General features: G+C 39.9%; 1 protein-coding gene across 8 annotated transcripts in view; it reads right to left on the bottom strand.

Annotated features, from left to right (window-relative positions):
• CNOT4 (CCR4-NOT transcription complex subunit 4) overlaps nt 1-5,735 on the bottom strand; it is a 43,679-nt gene extending 37,944 nt beyond the window's left edge. For all 8 annotated transcript variants that reach the window (XM_054386566.1, XM_054386571.1, XM_054386567.1 and 5 more), the window contains exon 1: nt 5,562-5,735. In XM_054386566.1, the coding sequence (XP_054242541.1) occupies nt 5,562-5,735 (174 nt within the window). The remainder of the gene's footprint in view (nt 1-5,561) is intronic.
• Nucleotides 5,736-24,070: the final 18,335 nt, after the last annotated feature.

The following is a 24,070-nucleotide window of genomic DNA, read 5'->3' as shown; positions in this document are numbered from 1 at the left end:
CTGTGATAATCATATAGAATAAAGAATAGATATTATTTGGGTTTGGAGAAGAAACAAACTTCTCAAAAGGAAAGTTGAATTCAGTTATCACAGCTGAGTTCAGGTAGGAATGGGAAGAAAACAGATACAGTTCCAAAAAATAAAATGGCTTGCCCTATATCAACTGATGTGATACCACACCAACAATCCATCCTTTCACAGATGAATTCCTTCTCTACATTGCATACTACACAAGGCAAGGCTTGGAAGTACGCTGTGCTTTGGTACTGCACAAAAAATGCATTCATGGTTCTCAACAGGACTAGGAAGGCTCCAGAAGGACCAAGAAAACTACAGCAAATGGTACCAAAGTTCATCAGCTTCTTTCTTGCCAAGTATAGCTACATTCAGAGCCTATTCTCAAATGAGAAGCAAGTCAGACAGTATCTTCCTTCTCTGTACAGCTACTTGCTACTGGAGGTCCTGAAAGTTAGTCAGGAGACAGGGTAGCTCAAGCATAACCCTGAGCAGAACTCTTGCCCACAGTAAAACTACCAGTTTATATTTGTAAGGGACAGCGTAAGAACTGCTGGGAGGCATGAAACTGAACAGCAGCAGCAGCATCAGGGAAGAGAAATGTCTTCTCAATATGAAGCACAAGGCTGAGTAAGGATTTCAATCATACAGTAGTGGCAGCAGTTGATTTGCGACCATGAATAAGAACTGTGTGATCAAGAAAATCAGAAGTTCTCACTAGATACTGTTGTGCTGTACTCCACAAGAAATTTTACTATGCATGATTATCACTCTCAAAACATGTTTAAGGCTCCTGAAGAATATGGGTAGTTAGATACCCTAACTTGCAGGACCTGTAAGTGAATCTGCATGCATTTCTTGAATCCCAAGAATAAACCAGAAACCCAATCCTAAGAAATGGTAGATGATTTTCCTATCTATATATAATGTGTGACATGATGACAGGTAAGAGAGATCATGTATTTAAGGAAAGAGAAAGGCAAAAAGCACTGCACAAAATTTCAGAAGCTAATTCTAAATTAAAAATAGCATTAGAAATGCTGTTCCTTTCATATAAGGCCATAAAACAAGCCTACAAATAGAAAAATTAATTATTTAGTCTTCACAGTGATTGCTTCCCACAGGGCTGAAGTTCATGAACTCAGATGATAGCTCATCTGCTGACAGAATGCATGCACGGAAGGGTGGTGTAACACAGGTCTGAAAGACAAACAAGGTGGATTGACTGCTGGTGTGTCTCCAAGTACCACTTCACCTGTTTAGTCTCTGTCCAACCCTGCATAATAGGAGTAGGGATAGGATGACAATTACCAGCAGCTCTCAGGTCTTGCAACAGCTGAAGTGGCAATGCTACTGAAATCAACAATTTCTAAATTATCATTACTATTATAATGACAAGAAGCATAAGGTATTTGTTTAACCGGCTATCACCAATTCCTTAGCTGGTAGAGGACTTGAGATCCAAGCAAAGTAGTTACACCAAGTGTTATCAGCATTTACCTATTTTCAGATGCAAGACATGAAGGCATGGCAACACCACCAATTCACTAAGTTTAGCTGACACCTTCCACTTAAGTTACACAAATCTTCTTCAGCAAAAACCATGGAAGCCACTGACCAAGATGTGCCAACACAGAAAATTACCAGATTTTCTTTACGCTAACTACAAGTTGCTCTTATTCCTACAAGAACTTCACCAAAAGTTCCAATGTCTCTTCTGTTGTCTCGTTTCTTTAACCAGAGATGGCCCTTGATGAATTCTCAGTCTTCCTGACTAAGCTCATCTCGTCATTTAAGTTTTGTTTTCTTTCAGACTTTTTCCCCCTACAGTTTCCCAAGCATTGAAAGCTGAGCTGGGATTTCTCAGGCACTTTGCTTTTGTCATTCCCAGATGGGTCACTTCTCTTCCACTCAATGGCTGTACCAACACTTCTCAGTTGTTGCCTTGCTACCGAGTAGGTTCTGAAATGAGAAATACAGGTCAGGTCAATAAGGTTTATGCACAATACACATCATACCACTTACCAAGAATAAACAATTTCCTATATATTTACAAGTACCAATTATTGCACCAAACTACTCAGCTGTGGGATTAAAAAGACCCAAGGAAACATCTGATAATTTGGAAACTGCATCAGATCAAGTGTTCCTTTTATACAGAAATAGAACCAAAAGAAACATGGTCAAAATTATGCTTTAAACAGGTTCATTTCTTGGGCATAAATACAGCACTTTACTATTTCCCTTCGTTTCTAACACAAGGTGCTAGAAGGAATAAAACATAAAAGTCAAGAAACTGAAGAAGGAGGCAAAGCCATATCACAAGAACAGCGGTTAAGGTGTGAAGGAGGGGTTTTTATCTTTGAATTTGACAACTGCAACGACTGACCTTAAGGTCTGACAGTGCTGTGCTCTATTAAAGCAACACACAAGCCACTGAAGTGGTGCATATTATTCATATGGCAAACAGTACCTAGGCTGCTGGACTTTAAAGCAAATTGCTGCAGAGACAAAAATCACTGGCTTAATAACTAGAACTAGCGAGTATGACCCGTAAACCAGCTTTTGGCTGTCTTTCCAGGACAGCTTGTTTTCATTCTAATTTGACTAGTTAGCAGCTATTTCACTCAGTTAAAAAAACAATTGACTGGAAAAAAAAAAAAAAAACAGGAGGGCCTGCTTAGCATCTTACAACTGACTACACCTACAGTTCTGAAGGGCATCAGGAACTCAAAGCAGGTCGATTCTTTTTAAGCAAGTACTTTTTGTAGCTAATGAATTAAACAGAAACAATTTTGGAGTCTACTTCAGAAGAGTCAAAGGAAGTTTAGAAAGCTTGTATTTAGGCTACCAAGTACTAGTTTCCAACCAGTATTCAAGATAAATTCATACTAGCACTTTACTTTCATAAATCAAAACAAAGCAAATGCTTATCTACTACTATTACTAACAGGAGAACATTATACTAACTCAATTGACTGCAACCACATGAACATACCCTGTACATACAAACATTAAGCTACATAACAGTTGAAACACCTAGAAATACTTTTTCCTTGGTAGGGAAGAAAGGGTAAGCTAACATCTTTTCAGTTTGATTAGTGAAGCTTGGGAAAATAATAGTATTTATGCAATGCACATTTAAGATCTATTAAACTAACAGCAAAAATGCCACTATAGACAAATTATTTTACCACTCTTATCCAAAATCTCCCCCAATCATTTCAACCAAAATCTCTAGACAGGGGAATTTCTTTACCGTCACTCTCCACAGCCTAGTGGTCAAACCTATTGGAGAACTCTCAATGCATTCAGTATCATTGACACAAAAAGCAGCTTTCTACTAGGTAATTGCACATAACATACTCAGCCTTGCTTTAAGTGTGGTTATTCACAGGCCATTTAGCACTAAGTATACTGCACTTGCTATACACATTATAAACAAGGTACTTGTTGAAAACATAGCACCAGCGATAAACTTCCTCGTAAAAATTTTGTTGCTCTGCCACTTTCTGCACTTCAGCATTTTAAGTGGTCACAACCAGTACACACCGTAGTGGATATGAATTTGAACACTGCTTACATCTTTTCCCCCCAAAACTTTACTACATACTCTTTTAGACACACTGCACACAAACACATACCTGGTTCAGAAGGACCAGCACACTTCAAAAGGTGGCTTCTTCAAACTTATTTGATGGTGCCATCAACTGTGTAGCTTGAAATGATACATTTCCAAGATCCTAATAGGGTCTCTATGCCACAATGTCTTTGTCTATGCCATGACAGGAGAGTACTCCTCAGCCTCCTCCATGCAATCTCCAATGATATAGCTGCAACTCTACTCAAGGACATCTTGCAGTCCACGGAGGCAGAAGTATCAAGAATGTAATCCTTGACCATTGTGAAAAAGTGTGAATGCTCCTCTCCTGGGTCAGTCAGTGTGCTTCATTCCAACTGTAGCATCCATTCCAGCTTTCTTCCCAAAACTTTTTCTGAGCAAATTGTATCCAATTCAGCAAAATATCTTCACATTCAACCATACACCAGATTATTCCACATTAAGAAGTTCAGCTGTGGTAGTATCCATATTTCAAATAAAGCAGATGCCCAGAAGCAGTGAAGAATAAATGTTGCTTCTGCAATTTTTCAGATGTTTCACACACTTCCAGTAATCAACAGGCAAAGAAGAGTCAAACAGTTGGTGGGAAGAAGTATTGTGATAAATCCAGGTAAACGAAGTGATTAATACAAGGAAATTCCAGAAATGTCATTGTACCAGCAGAGGAGAAAATTTGCTTGTACTATGAAAATTGCTATGTGTCATCTACAACAGGTACCAGATAATGGAGACTGATCTGGCTGATGACAGGTGGGTCCTCCTGGTAGGACTTCCAGCTCAAATATTGCAGCAAATTTGCACAATTTGTTAACAAACAAATTGCTGTGAGATAGCCTTCAGGCTTAGAGAGACCTCCAAACACAAGTTAGCAGTAATAGCTCTAACATAGCCAAAGCCCAAAAGAGCAGCAGGAAAATGACTGGAAGTGCTTATAGAAAGCTGTGGCAGTGAATAAAGATAGTGAGACCAAGTAAGATGACTTGGGGTCTCAGAAGGGGGATGTAATATGAGACAGGAAGCCAAGGAAAGCACAAACTGAGGATAGGATCTCGATTAAGTAGCAGGAGAAGGAGGGGACATAAGTAGCTGCGATCACAGAAAGAGGAAGGCCAGGCAAGAAATTAACAATCAAGGGAAGTAATTAAAGAGAAGATATTGAGAAATAATTTTATTAAACACTGAAGATAAGGCACTAACCAGGTTAAGCAACGCTAAAAGGAGAAGGAAAATAATTCAAAGGAAAAAGCAGGCAACTTAGTGAAGCTGCAGTTTGTAGTTGTGGCCAACCAAACTATCAGCCAGACATCAATTAAGAGACAGGGAAAAAGTGTGACTCTCTAAGTGCTACCTTTAAGCATTTGGCAACAAGATCTGAGTACTGGACAAACAGACTTAGCCTAGGTTTTGAAATGCTTTGAAATTTTACACCTTTGGATATATTTTCCAAGGGTTTTACATGTTTACTGTCAAAAATATGGATTAAGAGCTCCAGTGCCACATATGAAACAAGCAGGTGCTTTGTAAGTTTGCCTCAGCTCTGTTAATTTAGCTGAACCTTGGTCTCCAGCAAATGCCTGATGCTGGAATCCTCACTGTCCTTCCTGAAAAGGCTGTCAATGCATGAACACCCCAACTCAAAGGATTTTTATTCTTTTGCTTGGCAGTTCTCCCAGCACAAGCATGCCTTGGTTCTGATCCACAGCTTGCCCTATTAATCCAATTCTGAAAGCACCAAACCAAGACTAGCCACTGTACAACAGCTTCGACACATACGCAGACAGCATCTGAAAAATCCAACACCTCACCCTTGATCTAGGCCATGACTAGACGAATGTGTCCCTGAAGGGAAGGATGCCTTTGGCACCAACACAAAGCAAAAGCCTTGTGGCATGTGCAAGACCAGCTGCTGTTCCAGGATATTTACCTTTCTGCAAGCAGGACAAAGTCCATTTTCATCAGTGCGGATACGATGCCAACAGAAACGACAGATTTGGTAGCCACAGGTGCAAGGGAAGAAGTTGATGTCATCAATTTCCAGAGGCTCCATGCAGAGGGGGCATTCCACAGGGTCTTCCTTAGCATCAGGGCTGCGAGACATCTTTATATGTTCGCAGAGCAGCAAAAGTTTATAATAACTTAATAGACCAAGTAGGTCAGCACTTGAAGGTCTGTAAGAGGGGGAAGAAAAAAAAAGAGCGTAATTAGTACTTCTGACAACCTTTCTTTTACATCTTAATATTTCAGGTCTTCACTGCTTTCCGCCTCCCCAAATTACCTAATACACAAGTTAGTCCCCAATAAATGTGAGAGCCTCTTCCTGTCTGAGTCACACAAGCACTATGAAAGACTGTACTAGTGATGTACACCTCCACCTTGATAGCAAGAACTTCTTTGTCAGTTCACTAGCCTAAGGGGGTTTCAAAATATATGGCTGCAAAGAAATGCTTAGGTGTACACCATACATCACTTCTGCCAGTTACTGCTTTCTACAAATTCAAAGTTAAAATCCTTCATTTTTAAGATCAGTTTTATTATTACACTCAGAGACTTGCAATAATGAGAGGCTTAGAATAACATTTAGTTCATTCAAACTTTTCAGGAGGGTTACCGAATTATGAAATGAAAACTAAGAAAAACTTCTTATTAAGGAGAATTAGTTTCTATATCTATCTCATTTTTTGATCTCTGAGATCAATCTCTGGACCAATCTAAGGGATACAGCCAAGATTTTTCACACACACAGCTTCATCAGATTCACAGAATGGTTTGGGTTGCAAACGACCTTAAAGATCATCTCATTCCAAACCCCCCACCATGGGTAGGGACACCTTCCATTAGGCCCAAGGCTCTTTATCAGCATCTAGTTCACACCAAAGCCCAAGTCCATCACATGCATGTGGCCAAAAACACCTCTAAGTTTCAACTTGGAACACAGCCACAACAAAGTATTTCCAGATGAGAATTTTGAAGAGAACCAACATTCAGGTCACACATTTCTTAACTGATTTCTTGAACTCAGTTTCCATTGTATTAGTTGAAGAATGCAGCACAAGTTACTTTCAGACTCAAAACAAGGCACATCGTCATGGCTGAGAAATTCAATCAATCAGTTCAGGATTTTTCAAATAATAGAAGTCCTTCATTTAAGTACCCCTCTGGAAATTTGAAGTTCTATCTCATCTCAGCAAGCTGTCCCTGCTGCATGAGACATGCATGTAAATAGGACAGAATTAAAGGGCGAAAGTACAATTTTTAGATGGATCTTTTGGAGGAAGGCAAACATACACACAAACCAACTTGAAATCAATTGAAAAGCACAAAAAAAGTGTGGCCAGAACTGAGGGCTGGATGGTCAGACTATCTGTAGTGAACTACATCACTTCCTCACAAATAAACAGGCTCCAAAGTTTATTAAAACCCCAAACCTCTTGTTACAGCTATACCTTCTCAAAACATCAGTCATGCAATTACAATTTTACTACACAATCTGGAGTCTTCTTTACTTTCCCAGAGTTTTCAGTTTGATTTCTAACTAAAACCTACTAGATTGTATACTATCCAGGCTTCCTTTCTCCAGGCTTTTAGGAGCAAGCCCAGAAACAAATTCGCACATCCACCTACTTGAAGAAGAGTGACATTTACTCCTGTCCTTGGAAAAGAGACAACTCAATGCTTTTATATCAAACCCTTGCTCATGTATTTCTGCATGTTGCAGTGTTAGGGTTATGTGCTTTTTAGTTTGAAAACTTCAACCATGAAAAACATAACTCCTGTTTATAATCTTCCACGTTCTAAACCATACTTTGTTGCATGAGGTCTAATCTTGTAAAGCCAAGAAGTTCCAACTCCTGCTGGGAGCTCCCACCTTACACGATAGGATCCTTTCAGCATCAGTCTGCAATGCCTGTCCCTACACTGCACATCTCTCCAGGAACAGAAATTCCTCTGCAAGCTGCTAGAAGAGATCCCTGAAGAAAAACAGCATAGACAGATGCACACAAGGCACCACCAAATACACCACAGAATCCATAGCTCTGTACAGGAACGGTCCAATTGTAGTCAGGTTAATCTGTGCTTGTCAGCTGCTGTATCAGAAGCTTAGAGGAACTGTAATTTCAACTAGTTGGGTAGGGAGGGTAACCTCCAGGCACTAAGTGCAGGTCTATCAAATATATACCACTACCCTAGAAAGAAGTCCCACTAGATATTCACATGAATGTAAGGATGAGTTATCTATGGGATATCAATGTGCTCTTGTGGCCAAGAAGGCCAAGAGTATCCTGGGGTGCACTAAGAGGAGTGCAGTCAGCAAGCCCAGGGAGGTTACCCTCCCCCTCTACTCTGCCCTGGTGACACCACACCTGGAATACTGTATCCAGTTTTGGGCTCCCCAATTTAAGAGACAGGGATCTACTGGAGAGAGTCCGAAGGAGAGCTCTGAGGATGACTGAGGGACTTCAACATCTCTCCTATAAAGACTGAAGAGACCTGTGGTTATTTAGTCTTGAGAAGAGAATGCTGAAAGGGGATCTTATTAATGTCTATAAAGTCAAGATGAAAGTGACAGTCTCTTTCTGGTGGTGCCCAGCAACAGGACAACGAACAATGGATATGAGGGAGAACACAGTAAGTTCCAGCTCAACATGAGGAGGTGCTTCTCTACTGTGAGCATGACAGAACACTGGAACAGGCTGCACAGAGAGGTTGTGGAGTCTTATTCTCTAGAGACTTTTAAAACCTGCCTGGATGTGTTCCTGTGTGACCTGCCATAGGCAATCCTGCCTTGGCAGCAAGGTTAAATTAGGTGATCCCTAGAGGTTCCTTCCAACCCCTAACAGTCAACATGTGATGAGATTAATTTCTCTATATGGCATGCACTAGTAACAATCCTATCCCCTTTCCAACCTTTACAATTATTAAGTAAGTTAAACTCCTACAATAATACACCAGCTTTTACTTCATTCTCTGTGCTTTCATGAGTTCTATATTTACAATCATTTTGACAGGCTCAAAATCAGGCTCTGGGACATCACTAGCATTTTCTACAGAGAACACTAGCAGAATCTGACCTGAAGGAAGGAAAGGATTAGCTTGTTTGGGAGCTTTGTCTTTTAAGAAAACATTCATACCGGCTGAAGAGTAGGAGGGACAGTTCCAAGGCCACAGCACGTTATTTAATTGCTTATTATGGAGATAACATTTCTACAGCAACCCTTACATTTCCTGTACATTTTCACAGAAAAAAAAAAATCACAATATGAAAGTGGCTTTAAACCAAAGTAGCGGATAAACTGCATGGATTTTGTTCAGTTTAGACTTGCATTTGACTTCGTCACAGATCTCCAAATAACAGGTCAGTAAAGCAGGCAGCATATTGCCTTCAACTGTGTACTCATCCCACTGCATGCTCAGTAGCTTTGAGCCTGCTGAAACATATCTAAATAAAGCTATACTAGTACTAGTTGAAGCTACAGTTAAAAGTGCATTTTGAAAAAACTTCAGCTACCACAATAGAACAACCAAATTATGAAGCTACTGTTTGGAATCTCCACTAAGAAATGTCACCAGTTCATGTGAAAAAAAACAAGTGTGACCTATTAGCTAGTGCCTCTGGGATATGCAGACAAACTCCCAACAAAATGGCAACACGATTAACATTTATGAGCCGTTTAAGTTAACACTAAGAGTTTAGCAGCTGCTAGTAATAATGCCAAGAGCTTGCTTCAGTCAGCAAATGGCCCATTACTTCACAAGGAGGAGTAAAAAGCAGCTGTGTGCCATGCTCCTTGAAAATAAATAAATATTGCTTCTTAGTTGTTTGGGAAAAGACCATTCAAGCATAAGATTACAGAATCTTAGAATGGTAGGGGTTGGAAGGAACCTCTGAAGATTGAGCCCAACCCTTCTGCCAAAGCAGCATCACATAGGCAGGTTTCACAGAATGCATACAGATGAGTCTTGAACTGAGGAACCCAGAACTGGACACAGCGTGGTCCTCCCTTGACACACTCTTCTTAATGCGCTCCAGGGTACCACTGGCTTTCTTGGCCACAAGGGCATGTTGTATCCCACTTACTTAGAGATTCTCCACTTACATGTGTCTCATTTTAGGAAAGTTGATACACTAGGATCTGTCTCAAGTCTGCATCAGAGCAATGCTTGTTTTGTGAAACCAGAATAGGATGCATAGTGAGGCGTGATTAACACACTGGTACAGAGCACTACGAGAAGCAGAGAGTAACCAGCCAGCTCTGACACGGGGTCAGCAAGAGTGCAGCCAGCAGGAGCAGGGAAGTGATTGCGCCCCTGTACTCCTCACTCGTGAGGCCACACCTCAAATACTGAATTCCGTCTTGGGCCCTTCATTGCAAGAAGGACATTGAGTTCCTGGAGCGTGTCCAGAGAAGAGCAACAAAGTTGGTGAAAGGTGCAGAGAAAACGTCTTGTGAGGAGTGTCTGAGGGAACTGGGGTTCAGTCTAGAGGAGATGAGGGGAAACCTCATTGCTCTCTACAACTACCTGAAAGAAGGTTGAAGTGAGGTGGGGCTTGGTCTCTTTCCCTAGTATCAGATGATAGGATGAACTGAAACAGCCTGAAATTGTGCCAAGGGAGGTTTAGACTGGATATTAGGAACAATTTCTATATGGAAAGAGTGGTCAGGCATTGGAACAGCCTGCCCAGGGAAGTGGTGGAGTCACTATCCCTGCAGATGTGTGGACATAGCACTCTGGGACATGGTTTAATGGCCACGGTGGTGTTAGGTCAGTGGTTGGAGTCAATGATCTTAAAGGTTTTTTCCTTTAGAATTCTATGATTCTATTTCAAACAATTCAAGATGAATGTCACAGGCAAAGTAATGCAGCAATGGTACAGAACACAAGGCAGCGTACAATGCTGCATTTAATCCAGAGTATTTGGTCTGAGGGATCAGGTTCAAAGAGATTAAATTAGTAGCATCTCAGCAGAAAAAGGGGAAAGATTGCACACATATAGACACGTGATACAAGCAGCTAGAATTTGTCCACACACTTTCCAAACTGCAGACAACTGCAGTGAAATAGGGCTCTGACAGCTCCACATCCTGTTTACAGGAGACTCTGCCAACACATTCATGCACACAGTGATGGAGCAGAGATGGACAATGTTCAGCAGCATCTTTTAGATTTAGTGGATTTTTAACAGATAATAACTAAAAATGTAAAAACACATAGTTGTGTGTCTTATCCTTTCCATCATACCAGCTAATAAGTTCCTTTCTTTTCCAATCACATATGCAAGACAACCTAAAAAAAAAGGGTAATTTTTTTAATGGAAGTGCTTACTTAGTGGATTTGACAGCTGTGTCTAATCAGCTTCACTGTACAATTGTTCCTCTATGAAATCCTCCAAATTTTGCAGTCAGGAAGAAGAGATCCTAGTATGTGAGGGTACTCACCTAAACACAATTTTACTGTTAATATATCTAATCATTTCAGTCCACTTAGAATACATACATTCTCTCTCCCTTTTCACTTAAGGTGAGCAAGTTTAGCTTCCACCAGCTTATCTTCCCAATTTAAAAGTGGTCATCAATAAAGGGGGCAGGGGAAAAACCACTAGCTTGTTATCCATTCTTTGTCAAGTACACCAGTTTGAGACCTGGTACACGATGCCCCTCATCTCCCCATAGCAGACACCACCATCATCTCTATTTTGCTACTTCACTTGAGTAAACCTTTCACTTAAAAGTTTCATTCCTCCCCTAGGAGGGCAGCCAGCTAGAGGGGATACAGACATGTTCTCCACCTTACCTGCTGGGCTGTGCCACAGGAGGCTTAGGCTGAATATTAGGAAATATTTCTTCACTGAAAAGGTTAACAAACATTTGAATAGTCTTCCCGGGGCCGTGGTGAAGTCAGCATCCCTGGAAGCTTTTAAATTGCTTGTGGACCTGGTGCTTAAGGACATGGTTTAGTGACGACCTTACAGTGCTGGGTTGAAAGTTAGACTAGATGATCTTGAAGGTCTCTTCGAACCAAAGATACTCTGTGATTCTGTGAACCCAGCCTTGCTACTTGCTTTAAGACATTAAAAATGTCTCCATCAAAAGCTGTTGAAATCTAGTAACAGAAAACCTGAGTAAAGAACTCATATGCCATAAAATATTTTCAGACATAGGGCCTCTTGAAGGAAAAAATCCAGACATGTGTTAGCTAATGTTTCACTTAAAGTTCAAACATACCTGACACTTGAAGTGAAACAGGTCGGAGTCTATGTGCTGAACCTTTAAGTAAGGGATCATTAAACTTACACAAATAGAAACTCAGACTTTTTTTTTTTGTGGCCCTGAGAAGGCTTGAAAACGTGCTGCATAATGCCATGGGGAAGGCAGCCCACCAAGGCCTCCATTCCCATCCTGCCTAAGGATCAATTCCCTTTCCACACTTCACCTCTGTGGTGATTCCAACACACAAGCTGGAGACAGAGAGGCAAACAGACTGAAGCAGCAGCTGTAAGGGGTTATCCCTTCCTTGAATCAGGGAGCAGCAGCAGCTCTGTCATCACAGCGCTCTCCTCCAGGCCAGCAGGTGGGCAAAGTGCTTTGAGGCCCACACTTGGACTACCTGTTCCTGCTAATGACTCTGCTGAAAAGAAAAACCTTCATAGCCTTTCTTATGCTGAGAGACAGAAGGAAATTTCACTGCACTGCAGTAACCACTGGAAGGTTTAGATCAAAACCTTCCACAGGCAGGCTGCAGAGAAAAGACCATCTTGACTTTTTAGGTATGCATAATTTAGAGACTAAATTCTAATCCAGAGGATTAGTGATTCAGGACCCCACAGAGAACCTGTGTGGGAGAAGGTTCACACACATGTCCCACATCATGGATGGATGGTCTAGCCATTCAAACATCTAGTCTTGTGTCTTAAGTTATCCATACAATTCAGCAGGAATCTGGGCAACTTCCTGTGATGGTTTGAAACTGTCTTTTTAATTTTTCCTTGCAAAGTTCAGAACAGAGAAAGTGAAAGAATGTAAATAAGTCACTATTGGGTGTAAGAAAGCAAAATAACGATTGTTCTAAACACTTCCATTGGATAGATAGAAATGTTTAAGAACTATTACCCAAAACAAAGTAGGCATTCTGCACATTCTGTGTTCTGCAGTGGGGGCAGTTGCTGGGCTGTCTGGCTGCTGTTTCTTCTTCTCTTCTGGCTGAAGATAACACGTACTGACCTTGGCAGCTAAGTTAACAACTTTCTGCTCTAACTAAACTCTGCTTCTCTGTCCAGGGGGGTCTGGGGGGGAAGCTCCTGGGAGAGGGAGGCCCCTTTGGGAGGGTCCCCTTGGGGGGAAGCAAAGGGAGATCGATTGTGCTTTTCTGTTGATTGTATATACTTGTAAATGTTGTGAATTTTGTATATTTGTACATATTCATTGCATTTCATCTGCTTGTAAATACAGCTTTTCATTTGCTTCCAGACTGGGCTAGCCTGGTTATTGTCAGTGGGGGGGGGGGGAATTTCAGCTCACACCGACACACTTCCCCAGCCCACCTCTTTGACATGCTACTCTCTACTCACCTAACTTTTTCTGGAGGACTACACAAGGGTGTGATCCTTTTTTTCTCCCACTAGCCCTTCACTCTCATTAAACCACAGTGATATTTTACAATCACCTGGTTTGGAACACTGATACAGGCAAAAGTGCTGAAAATGAGCTATTCTTTACTAGGTTTTATGGTGCTGTTATTGACTGAGAACAAAGACATCGCAGTGGCAAGCAAGCAGGCTCTTGAATTCATCCAAGTTAATTTTCATTTGAGACAGAGGGGAAATTCACTTCCTACTTCTTTTTCCCGTCTGTGCTCAACACTTAAAGCAAACATTTAAAGCCCACAAACAGCACAGTCCATTTTCTCTCATATCTTCTCTCTGGAATAATAGTTTATTAGTCTGTCTGTAGTCTTGCTCCTACCTTTTGATCACAGTACAAACGCATAAGAAAGAGGTAGACAAAGTCCTGAGTGTTTGAAAGGAATTGGGTAGCCATCTCAGTATTTCTAAACACAGACTTAGGAGGACTATCACCAAGTTATTTATCTAAAATAGGGCAAAAATGAAGAACCTAGAGACAACTCTGCTTTAAGACTCCCTGCAGGTGCCTAGGGAGCTCACTCAGTTTCAGACTTCTGAGTTCTGCCAGCATAAGCAGTTGTACTGTCACTTGAACCAACAAGACCAAAACAAAACTGTTTTTGCTGGACCATATTTTGCCTGCATCAATCCTCCATCCACTTTATCACACAGACATGCAGAAGCTTGCACCAGCATGGTGAAGACATAGAAAAGAGCACCTAGGGGTAACAGCATATTCAGCAACAGTGCAAAAACCAGCTGAAGAATTCACTAGGTAAGTTTCAATTTAATGCCCTCAAGGCACTCTGATAACAAAAAGAGTTGGATGCCACCTGCTAAATTAAAGGGGAACTAGAACTAAATCATTCTTCATTAACACAGTGTGAACACAAACTATTTGAAGACAGTTGTGTGGCCAGAAGTTATGTACCGCAAAAAGATACTTTTCTCCCATTTAAACTTAACTGGTTATACCACTCACAGCTTTTATGCATAAAAGGTTACATACTATCAGTGACACATGAATGCCAAGGAAGAGATTTAATCAAATCGCTTTCTTACAAATCACCAACAGAAGCAAGATGTTAAATTTTATTTAGAAAGAAAATAGGCCAAATAAGATTGACAAATTCATCCACAAGCACATAAAGCTTTGGATACAATTATCCAAGACAATGACACTATCTTAGTATTTAGGTCAACCCATTCAACAAAATTAAAAGAAAAATATTGCTCTGCAATCGTCTAAATTCATTTCCCACATACATTCACATCACATCTGGAATGCTAGTATACCTTATTTTCTCTTTCTGCATGCTCCCATTTCAGTCTTGTAACTATAGCTCTACTATATATAGATAGGACATGACAAAAGCATTTGGATATTGAATTAGAAGCAGGCTATACAATTATTGAGTATTTTTAACAAGTCTGTCACAGACAGTGACTATCTAATACTGGTAAACATATTCCAGCACCATTATTTCCAGTTGCTCAGAACACAAGCAGGAGATGCTCAAGCAACAGATGAAACAAAATAGCCATACCTACATAGATTTGTTTTACAGCAAATTATAAATCACTAATTGTTATCAAAGAATTCTGCAGATACCATAATTATCATGCAAAAAAAAAATCTTCCAAAACCAAGATCCATCAGCTCTTGTTTAACCATTAAATGTATTCCATTTAAACTATCCTGAATCCCCTAAATATCTCATTACTGGGAAAAAGAGTGATACACTAGTTCTTTTACTTTTTCTTCAGAGCATCTGCTACCAGTCACTGTCAAAAAGAGGATCTAGATAGATCATCAGCTTGCCAATCATGCAGCAACCACAGGCAGCTATTAAACAAGCTATTTGGAGAGCAAAGAGTCTTTATTCTGTTCACGCAGCACCCTAGCACAAAATGCTCATTCTGCAGTTGAGGTATCTACACATCAGCATACCACAGTTCTACTCTTCCATAAGTGGTGTTCTGTTTAGTCCTCTGTAAAGTGATACATACTCAAACATACACTTGCCCTCCCTGTAGGTCTGTAAAGCACATCCTACCACACCAGCTTTCTCTGTGTTTGAAGACTGGCATAGTGATTTCATTGTAGAAGACTCACATTCTGGCACAGAAGCACTGCCAGAGTGTTGGAACAGCACTTTGGAAACAACAAAGTGCTTTGTAAAAGACAGGTGACTTTGAGATTAAAAGCCTGGTTAATGCATACACTTGCAATAATTGGTGATAGGATTGTATTGAACTGTAAAGGTAGTCACTAACATCATAAAGCATGTGACAATCAGCATAGACAACCCCAGCAGAACAGGTTATTTTAATGATAACATGAAGGGCTAGTGCTGTAAACTCCCTACAGCAAGGCACAGGGTCCAGGTGGCAGCTCAACCTCACTGACCTGCACTTCCATGCATTTCCCAGAAGTTTCTGACATTCAGTTTTTCTAATGCTTTCCACCTCTGCAGATTAAAAACCCTAAACATAGGTGTTTTACTGCTGCTATCCCAACTAAAATTTGGGGACAGTGGCTGGAACAGCTTTAAACTTAACTTCACCAGCATTGCAAAACCCTGAACCATGTATTTGCAAGTATCTCATTTATGAATTTCTTCACCTTCTCCTGCCTTTGACTCACTAAGAATTAAAACAGATTAAGACAAACTGCAAATTAACCCTCCCCTCAATTGGAACTGATTTTACATTTAAATACAAAGCATTTTTCTGTTGATAACTACTATATTTTGATCTACAACTAAACATATGTTTTTAAAAGCTAAATCAGCAGAAAGTCTGCATTATCCATAATTAAGGTGTTGCTGTTTCAGTATGTAATACATTCCTCTGTATATAATACATTTTGAGGCTTTGTTTCTTAATCTAGTATCAGTGGTGTATTTAACTTCTTATAAAAACACCCCACAAGGAATCTTTAGACTAGCACAGTGTACAAAAGTCATACAAATTCTTAGATGTACTTGTAATGTAAGACACTGTGTTCACAAAACTTGAAACCAATTAACTTATCTAAAAGTAGCAATGTTAACAGTAGGTTATATCTCCAAATCCTTCAAGGTTTCAGAACTAGTATAGAAGCATATCCTCATTTTCCTTTCCTGAAGGTGAAAAAAAGAAAAAGCTTTTTCACCTTAAGAGAATTGGTTCCTCCAGTGAAAGGGAACACATCACTGAACTAGTAAGTTAAAGTGACACAGCCTGACTGTGCTTTATAGAAAAGATGGTACAGCAGGTAAATAGATTTTGGTTCATTAGTTAGTGAACTCTGCTAGTATAAATGAAGCTAGACATCGATTGATACTCATATCTATCAATATGTATTGATTATATTGACTATTAAGAAAAATACTATATTTAAGTGTCAGAGATCACTAAGTATAAGACTTACATTGTAACACTTGTTTGTTTGATCAACTTCATCAAAATCAGCTTCACGCTGTTTTAAGACACAACCTACAGACCAATTTAAAACTTAAAAAACGCATAATGTGCTGCCCAAGTCACCAAACCAGTTCAGGTTGTTCTCCTCCCCCTCCTGTGACACAGCTCAGCTCTCTGCCTGTCTCCTAGGAAGCCCTCTCACCATCTCCCACTTTCCATTGATCTCTCTGGTGCCATTTAGCCTATTCACACTTTCCTAGGATGTCTTCATCTGAAGGAGGAGAAACCCAGCATTTGTTCCAGGATTCCAGCTACTGGAGTTTCTATCAGTCTATTTCCTTCTTTCACTAAAGAAGAGAGGTAAGAATATGCCATTCTGTAATGAAAACTTCTTGTCCTAGCTTTTATTAAATTACATACTTAAAAATGGCCAGTATTCCCAGATCCAATTATAAAGAACAGCTCAGCTCTGAAGAGCTCTATGCCTTTAAAAAGAGGACCCAGAAATCCTCACACACAGAGGAGAGAAAAAGCAAACAAATAAACAAAAATAAAACACCCCACTTGAGGCTGCAAGACTATTTCAATGTAACCCAGTTTGCAACATCCTGCTGGCAGCCAACACCTTCTGGATAATTTACCAGAAGGGCTCATTTTTGACCTGCTGGCTCCAGCTGCATTAATTCACATACACCTAATATAACAACCGGTCTGATCTGAAAGGATGCCTGAAGAACAAGAGTCACACCATTACTGAGGTGCAACCTAGCACAGAGCACCCTCAATGCAATGTGCTCAGAAAGAAGCATATGCAATTATTTTCTTTTAAAACTTCTATTAAAGGACAGCTCAGCTTTTACACTAAAACCCTCTCATTTGCATTTCCATGGTGCAGCATGAACAAGACTGCTGCAGCATCTTTAGAAATCCTCGCCTGTCTGTCCAGCTGTACTCAGTAATTACAACAGTTGTACTATGCAGTGCAAAAACCTTGCAGATCTCTATTAATTCCTGGACATTTATAGTATCCAAATGAAGGGAAAAATATTCATTTGAACCTCCTGCAAAGACATCTCGGATTTTTATTATCAACTACTAGAAAAATAACTTCCTCTAGAGCAAAGGGATTGGATTATCAGCTTTCTTGCCACTGACAAAGTTGCTACAGAAATTATCTTCTACAGCAAGCATATTTAAGGAAAATGCTAGTGTAGCTAAGCACACTATACATCAAGATTTTGTCTTAGGATTTTTTTTTAAGCAAAAACTCAAGGATCTTTAATTGTTAAAAATGTAGCACTACCTTTTGCTCTTAGTGTCCAGTACCTAACACAAATGCTTCTGAAATTATCTTGAGAGTAACACTAAAAGTTAGAGCTGCTGAGGACAAGGGGGAAGAAATACAGAAAAGGGGGATAAAAGCTGATCACACCTGGGATATATATACTTATTTATAGCACCATGTATTATAAAAACACACACATACTCCTTTAGTCCATAAAAATTCCCCAAATGACTTGTAGAAAACTAGGTATAACAAAAAAGGAAGAGTGGATGACCACAGGTTGTGGCTTCTTGTCTCTAGTAGCTAAGGATTTCAGGAATCCTCCAAATTCCTTAACTCTCCTATGAATTGCCCAATAGTCACAACAATATTAAGTGATAGCAAACCACAAGAGTCTATCAGCCACATATTACCATCATCACAACACACATGGCAAGCAGTACATTTTCTGTTTATGCACAAGCCAGAGGGATGAAGCATTCTACTTGCCTTGCCTCTACCTGAGAGCTCCCTCGAACATTGTTCTGAATCCCACAAACTACTTGAGATGCTCCTCTTGAACAGAGGGAGTAGTGAATGTACCAGGTAATCCTTTTTCTGTGTTACCAAGACATGAACAAAACTAAGAATTATTCACTCTGAAGCTTAATAACACAGCTGAATACACTTCAGATCTAGGCACTTAAGACATCCAGCCAGTATTGGCAACAACCCTCAGTTCCTTTCAGTAACAACTTTGAAATCAGGAAAGCACTAGAAGATCTGAGAGAACACATTTTAAGTATTTCCCCAATCTCTTCATGTAAGAGTTCAAAATTTGTTTAAAACAACTTTCATAAAATGGATGATAAACTACTTAATGTTGATTTGTTTTCTCCCCACCTTCTCAATTAAGGTGCATTTATTCTAGGCTTCAACTCCTGCAGTTCAACGTTTTCACTATAAAACAAAGGTATAACTTAGAGGCCAAGTGTTACAGAGTGACAGACCTATTACGTGCTTTTCAAGTCATTTTAGACAGCAAACATGAACATATTAATGGCCCAATTATTGTTTTCTTAGCAACAGCAGTGTTAGGTCTCCCATGTTTTTCCATAATCCACGAAAGAATAAAGACTTTTAAATTGGGCTAGCGTGAGAGAAGCATCAAAGCGAGCCTAAGACTGAGAAATCTGCACGGAGAATAACCTTATACAGCTCTTCTATAGATTCTGGATGATGAGCAGTGATTCCAGCTTGAGTGCTTCTTCTAACCAAGTAACAATGCAAAGCATTGAGCTCAGAAGAGCAAGAACCCTTTGTTAAAGTTCATGCATCTCTCAGTGCCCACAACTCTTGTCTTGAAACTCACTGGCAGCTGATGCCAGAGATTAGAGGGCTGGCATGAAGTATACTGTATGACATATGGATTAACAAATCAACAGCCTCACACAGGACTAGACTGAACATGCCTGCTTATTTTTAACTTTTTCCTCACTTCCCTGGTCAGAAACTGAGACACTTATGTCAATGCTTCCCTTTTGGTTCTAGGAGTAGCTTGTCCTTTAACCATAATTTCTGAAAACAAGCAAACCAATAAAAACAAACCAAAAAGCCCACAGTAATTCCTGATCTGCATTTCACTCTGGAATTACATGGATGTTTTACAAAGATCTCTAATCATCATCTGATTCTCCAGTCTGTAGTTTTATTACTGACAATTCAAAGTGTCCTACTGGATGCCATGAAGCGAAGAAGCCTTCATAGGATTTATTTAAATAAGAACTGTGATAATCAGAACAGTCTGAATAGTACAGATTCAGTATCAGCAGGAAGCATGCCTCCCTCCTGGAAGTCTCTATAGTCCTCAAAAGCAAGAAATAAAAGAAAGGAAAAGCAGCCCAACATGTATTAAAAAAAAAAAATCTAGAGTCAGAAAATTATAAAGGGAACTCCAAGAGATACTTCTCCTCCAGAGCTGAAATTGTTCCCCTGAAAAGCTAGCAGGAACCATACTTCACCCTTCTCAAGGTGGAAGTTTCCACACTGAGTTTGGGTCTATGAACAGGAACTTCAGCAGGTGGCTTCTAACTAGACCTCTTGCCTTTAACTGAAGATGACAACAGATTAAGAAGAATTAAGAATCTATTTTGTAAACTTGGAAATAAAAGAAGGAACAAGATGAGTCAACCATGGGAGCTCCACATGATTCTCTGGTATCACAGGCATAAGTCATCATATATGTTAGTGATCTGAAACAGGAAGAAGTAGACAAAATTTACTAGACCAATGAACTTACCATTTCAGACCAGCACAGAAATCTGAAGGATCTCATGAGATTGAAGAATGATAAAACAGTATGAAATATATTGTTGCTAAACACCAAGTGATGCAATTACAAGTGGTTTTAAACTGGAGCAGGGTAAATTTAGCTTAGACATTAGGAGGAAGTTCTTTACAATTGGAGTGGTGAAATACTGGAACAGGTTGCCCAGGGATGTGGGCCCCATCCCTGGAAGCACTCAAGATCAGATTCAGTGTGGCTCCAGGCAGCCTGATCTAGTTGGAGGTGACCTTGCTGACTGCAGGAGGGTTGGACAAGAAGACTTTTGATGGTCCCTTGCAACCCAATACAATCTGTGAATAAACCCAGTTGAGCAGCCTCCAGAAGGGGGTCCCTTCACCAGCCAGTAACAAATTTTATCGCACCAAACTCCCACTAGGTGGGGGAAAAACATCATCTGAGATGATACAAGCAGAAGGTTTGAGGGACAACATAATCAGAACTTTGAATCCATGCATTTTCCCTTTGCCTTGGATAAGGTTTCTGGGCAGAAAATTAACCTGTGTTCAGATTAAGAGTTCAAATCCACTTCGAGCAATAATTTAGGGCCAGACTTTACAGCAATACTATGGTCACAATGAAGTAAAGCACAGCCAAGTTACAAGAGCCTGTATCTCAGGGATCCCTCTGGTTAACTGCCAGTGGAATCCTTCTCCTTCTGCTCTCATCAGTATACAATAAGGGAAGCAAACTGCCATGGATTAAAATAGACTACCCAAATCTTTATGATCAAGGCATGGGAAACATTCCATGATGGACCAAAAAGCAATGGAGAAGACTTAATACTTCTACTGTGACAGGAAGGATGGTGGAAGCACAGAGTACATCCTCCAACCTGCATCAGTAGGCAGAAAAAAACCTGAAACATCCCAAGCAGCTTCAGAGAGGACCAGAGCTCCTCAGCACATGACTATCACAGAGAAGTCTATCACAATGAAGAAGTTAGAGAAATTCTTCACTTCTTCTGGTGATGATTGAGAATAGAAAAATAACAAGAAGGAATTAGAGACAATCTAGAAAGACATTCACACAACCAGCACACAAGCATTTGATCATCTGGTCACATCACAGGAATTTGAGAAAAGCCTAAATCAGTTCCCACAAATCACAGCTCAGAGCCATAACTCCAAGAACTAATTCAACACACAGCAAAACTCAGAATCTCAGAATTTCTCCCACAAGGCAAGTCTGAATACAAGACTTTTAACATTGAAGAGACTGCAATTAGTCCCACTAGCTAAATGGCACCTTGCATCAAGGTGAGGCCATCTCCTTGCCTTCCCACAATGCATCTATATTGTGAAACAGCAGCATTAAGCCTTGCAGGTCAAGCATATCACCCTGAGTCGTAGGCTGTTTGCAGAATTTGTTTTACAGAAGAATCAGTCACTTCTAAACAAGGTCTGTTGTGCTCAACTACTGTATTAGACATAAAGGGGATATCATACATTATGCCTAAAGAAGCCGTGTTGCAGAAAGGGAATTCAGAGGGCTGGTACTAACAACCAAGCTGAGATTACTGTAGTAGCACTCCACCCCTACAGGAAAACACCATGGGCTTTCCCTGAGGGAGGGCTACACAAGATTAAGAGCAAAGGAGGAAAAACCATTTGCTTTTAAGGAGAAAATATTCTCTCTGGTTATTGAGTGACTTAGCTGCTATTGAAGCAATTCATGTTTGAAACTGCAACAGAAATCTCATAGCAAGGTCAGGTGCCATGGCCCTTACATCCAGAGTCAGCTTTCAAAATAGACTAGCGAGTATTTTTCATTCCTGCTAAATCTGTAACTCATTTCTTAATTGTATTAGACATGCAATCAGACTTAGGAAGCTGAACGTTTAGACCTCAGTGAAGTCTGAATGAACTTCTAAAATATTTCTTACCTTTCTACAAAAAAAGTATCAGATGCTTTATTCCAAATTCACACCAAAGAGCAATTTGAACAAGCAATATATTTCAAACAAGCCTCAGAGCAGAAGCAGCCATGTAATCTATCACATGCATATGAACAGTAACTCCTGAATTCAGGCAAGATAGAACCAACAAGCAGCTGCACCCTTCCTCTTCCTTATTCTTTCAGCAGCCCAGGCCAAGTCTATCAGCACCTCAGGACAAAGCTGTTCAGCACATCCAGACTCACATACAAGACCCCCAAGAACAACATCCAGCAAGCATCAGAACATTCTTTTCCCTTGCTATAATGATATTTGAGATGTGTTGTTATTGACTCTAGCCCTTCAGTTTACAGAGCTCAATCATTTATGACTACCCTTATGACAACATCATTCCCTTTTCATTAGGTAATTCCACTTAGTAAGCTTTTCAATATTTGAGTCTTGGACATTACTGCATTACTTACACATATCCCAAAACATTGATTCTCAAAAACCAACTGACACCACTAGTTTAGAGAAAAATAGTTTGTAAATCCAGTTTTACAAGGGAAAAAGGCTAGCATACATGAGTATTAAACAGTCATACACCTCACTAACCCAAGCACTGAAAAATTAATATGCAAATAAACCTAAATAAATACAGTAGTGGCATTCAACAAGAAAAAAAAAACAGTCTGTTATAGTGCTCAGAATTCCTAGGGTCTTGGCATCAGAATGCTGAGTAATAGTGAACCAGAACAAAATACAAATATAGCCTTTCAGCATTTATGCTTACTGTGTGTATTAATCACAGGACAGACAGCACTAGGTGGTATCTGACATATTTGCTTTATGAGAACAGTTAAGCACAAAATTCGTTTTGATGAGAAAAAGTCTTCCAAAAACCAGTCTTAAAAGCACAGAAACTTCATTTGAAATGTGTGTGCAGAAATAAGAAAAATAAAACAATGGGTCATATTGCACTGCCATTTTTGTGGGGGCTAGCATGTGGTTACAAACCTGTAATAGAAACTTTACAGTGTGGTTAAGTCTTCATTATGCTGAAGAGCAATTAAGTGTTTTAAGGAGCAACCAGAAAACCCTTATTAGCATTTGAGTGGAGCTGCTTTGCTGTGTCTAATAGAAATGTCCACTTTCAAAATAATGCTAATTCAACACACTGAAGACTTACTCCCTGGGTTTTTAAAAGGCATTTCTCAATATTTATCTATTGAACAACAAAATTAGAGAAAAACCACCTTTCCTGGAGACTTGGAGAGGGATATCCTTATTATTCAGGGACATGGCACCTGGATAATCTGCTTCCTGACAAATGCTGTACCCACGTCACAGGGAACAGGCTACAGATTCCAATCTTTTTAAATACCCAATTGTATAAGGGCCAGATCCATACAGCAATGAGGAGGGTGCAAAACAATCTGTACAGACCACAGCACCACATACAGCAAGCATCTTTGTTCCTCTGACTAAAATAGCAGGTTTTGTCTGCTTGCTAAGGACCAGACTTTGTGAAGAGTTAGATAATGGTCAGCCTCTGTGGTAGTTTTAGACTATGCCTTTAAAATTTTCCACAGATGTTGAGCAAAAAGCAGTAAAAATGTAAATAAATCACTATTGGGTATAAAAAGGAAAATTCCCCCCCCAAACATTAACTTCGCCAAATACAGCTCCATCTGCTTCCAAACTGAGCTAGTCTGGCAAAGGTAATGTTGGGGCGGGGGGGGGAATTTTTAACCCACCACAGCCTCAATGATCTCAAAGGCCTTTTCCAACTGAAAAATCTGATGATTCTAAGGGACTTTGAAAAGCAGGTTACTGTTTTCTCCTTAGCTACTGTAACAGAAAAGGCTGATGATTAGTATTGTGCATACACACAGGTAAATCAGGTGCTATGGAGAGTT

The sequence above is a fragment of the Indicator indicator genome, chromosome 14 (genome assembly GCF_027791375.1).
Source record: "Indicator indicator isolate 239-I01 chromosome 14, UM_Iind_1.1, whole genome shotgun sequence".
Classification (NCBI taxonomy): domain Eukaryota; kingdom Metazoa; phylum Chordata; class Aves; order Piciformes; family Indicatoridae; genus Indicator; species Indicator indicator.
This window is presented reverse-complemented; position numbering and strand designations above follow the sequence as displayed.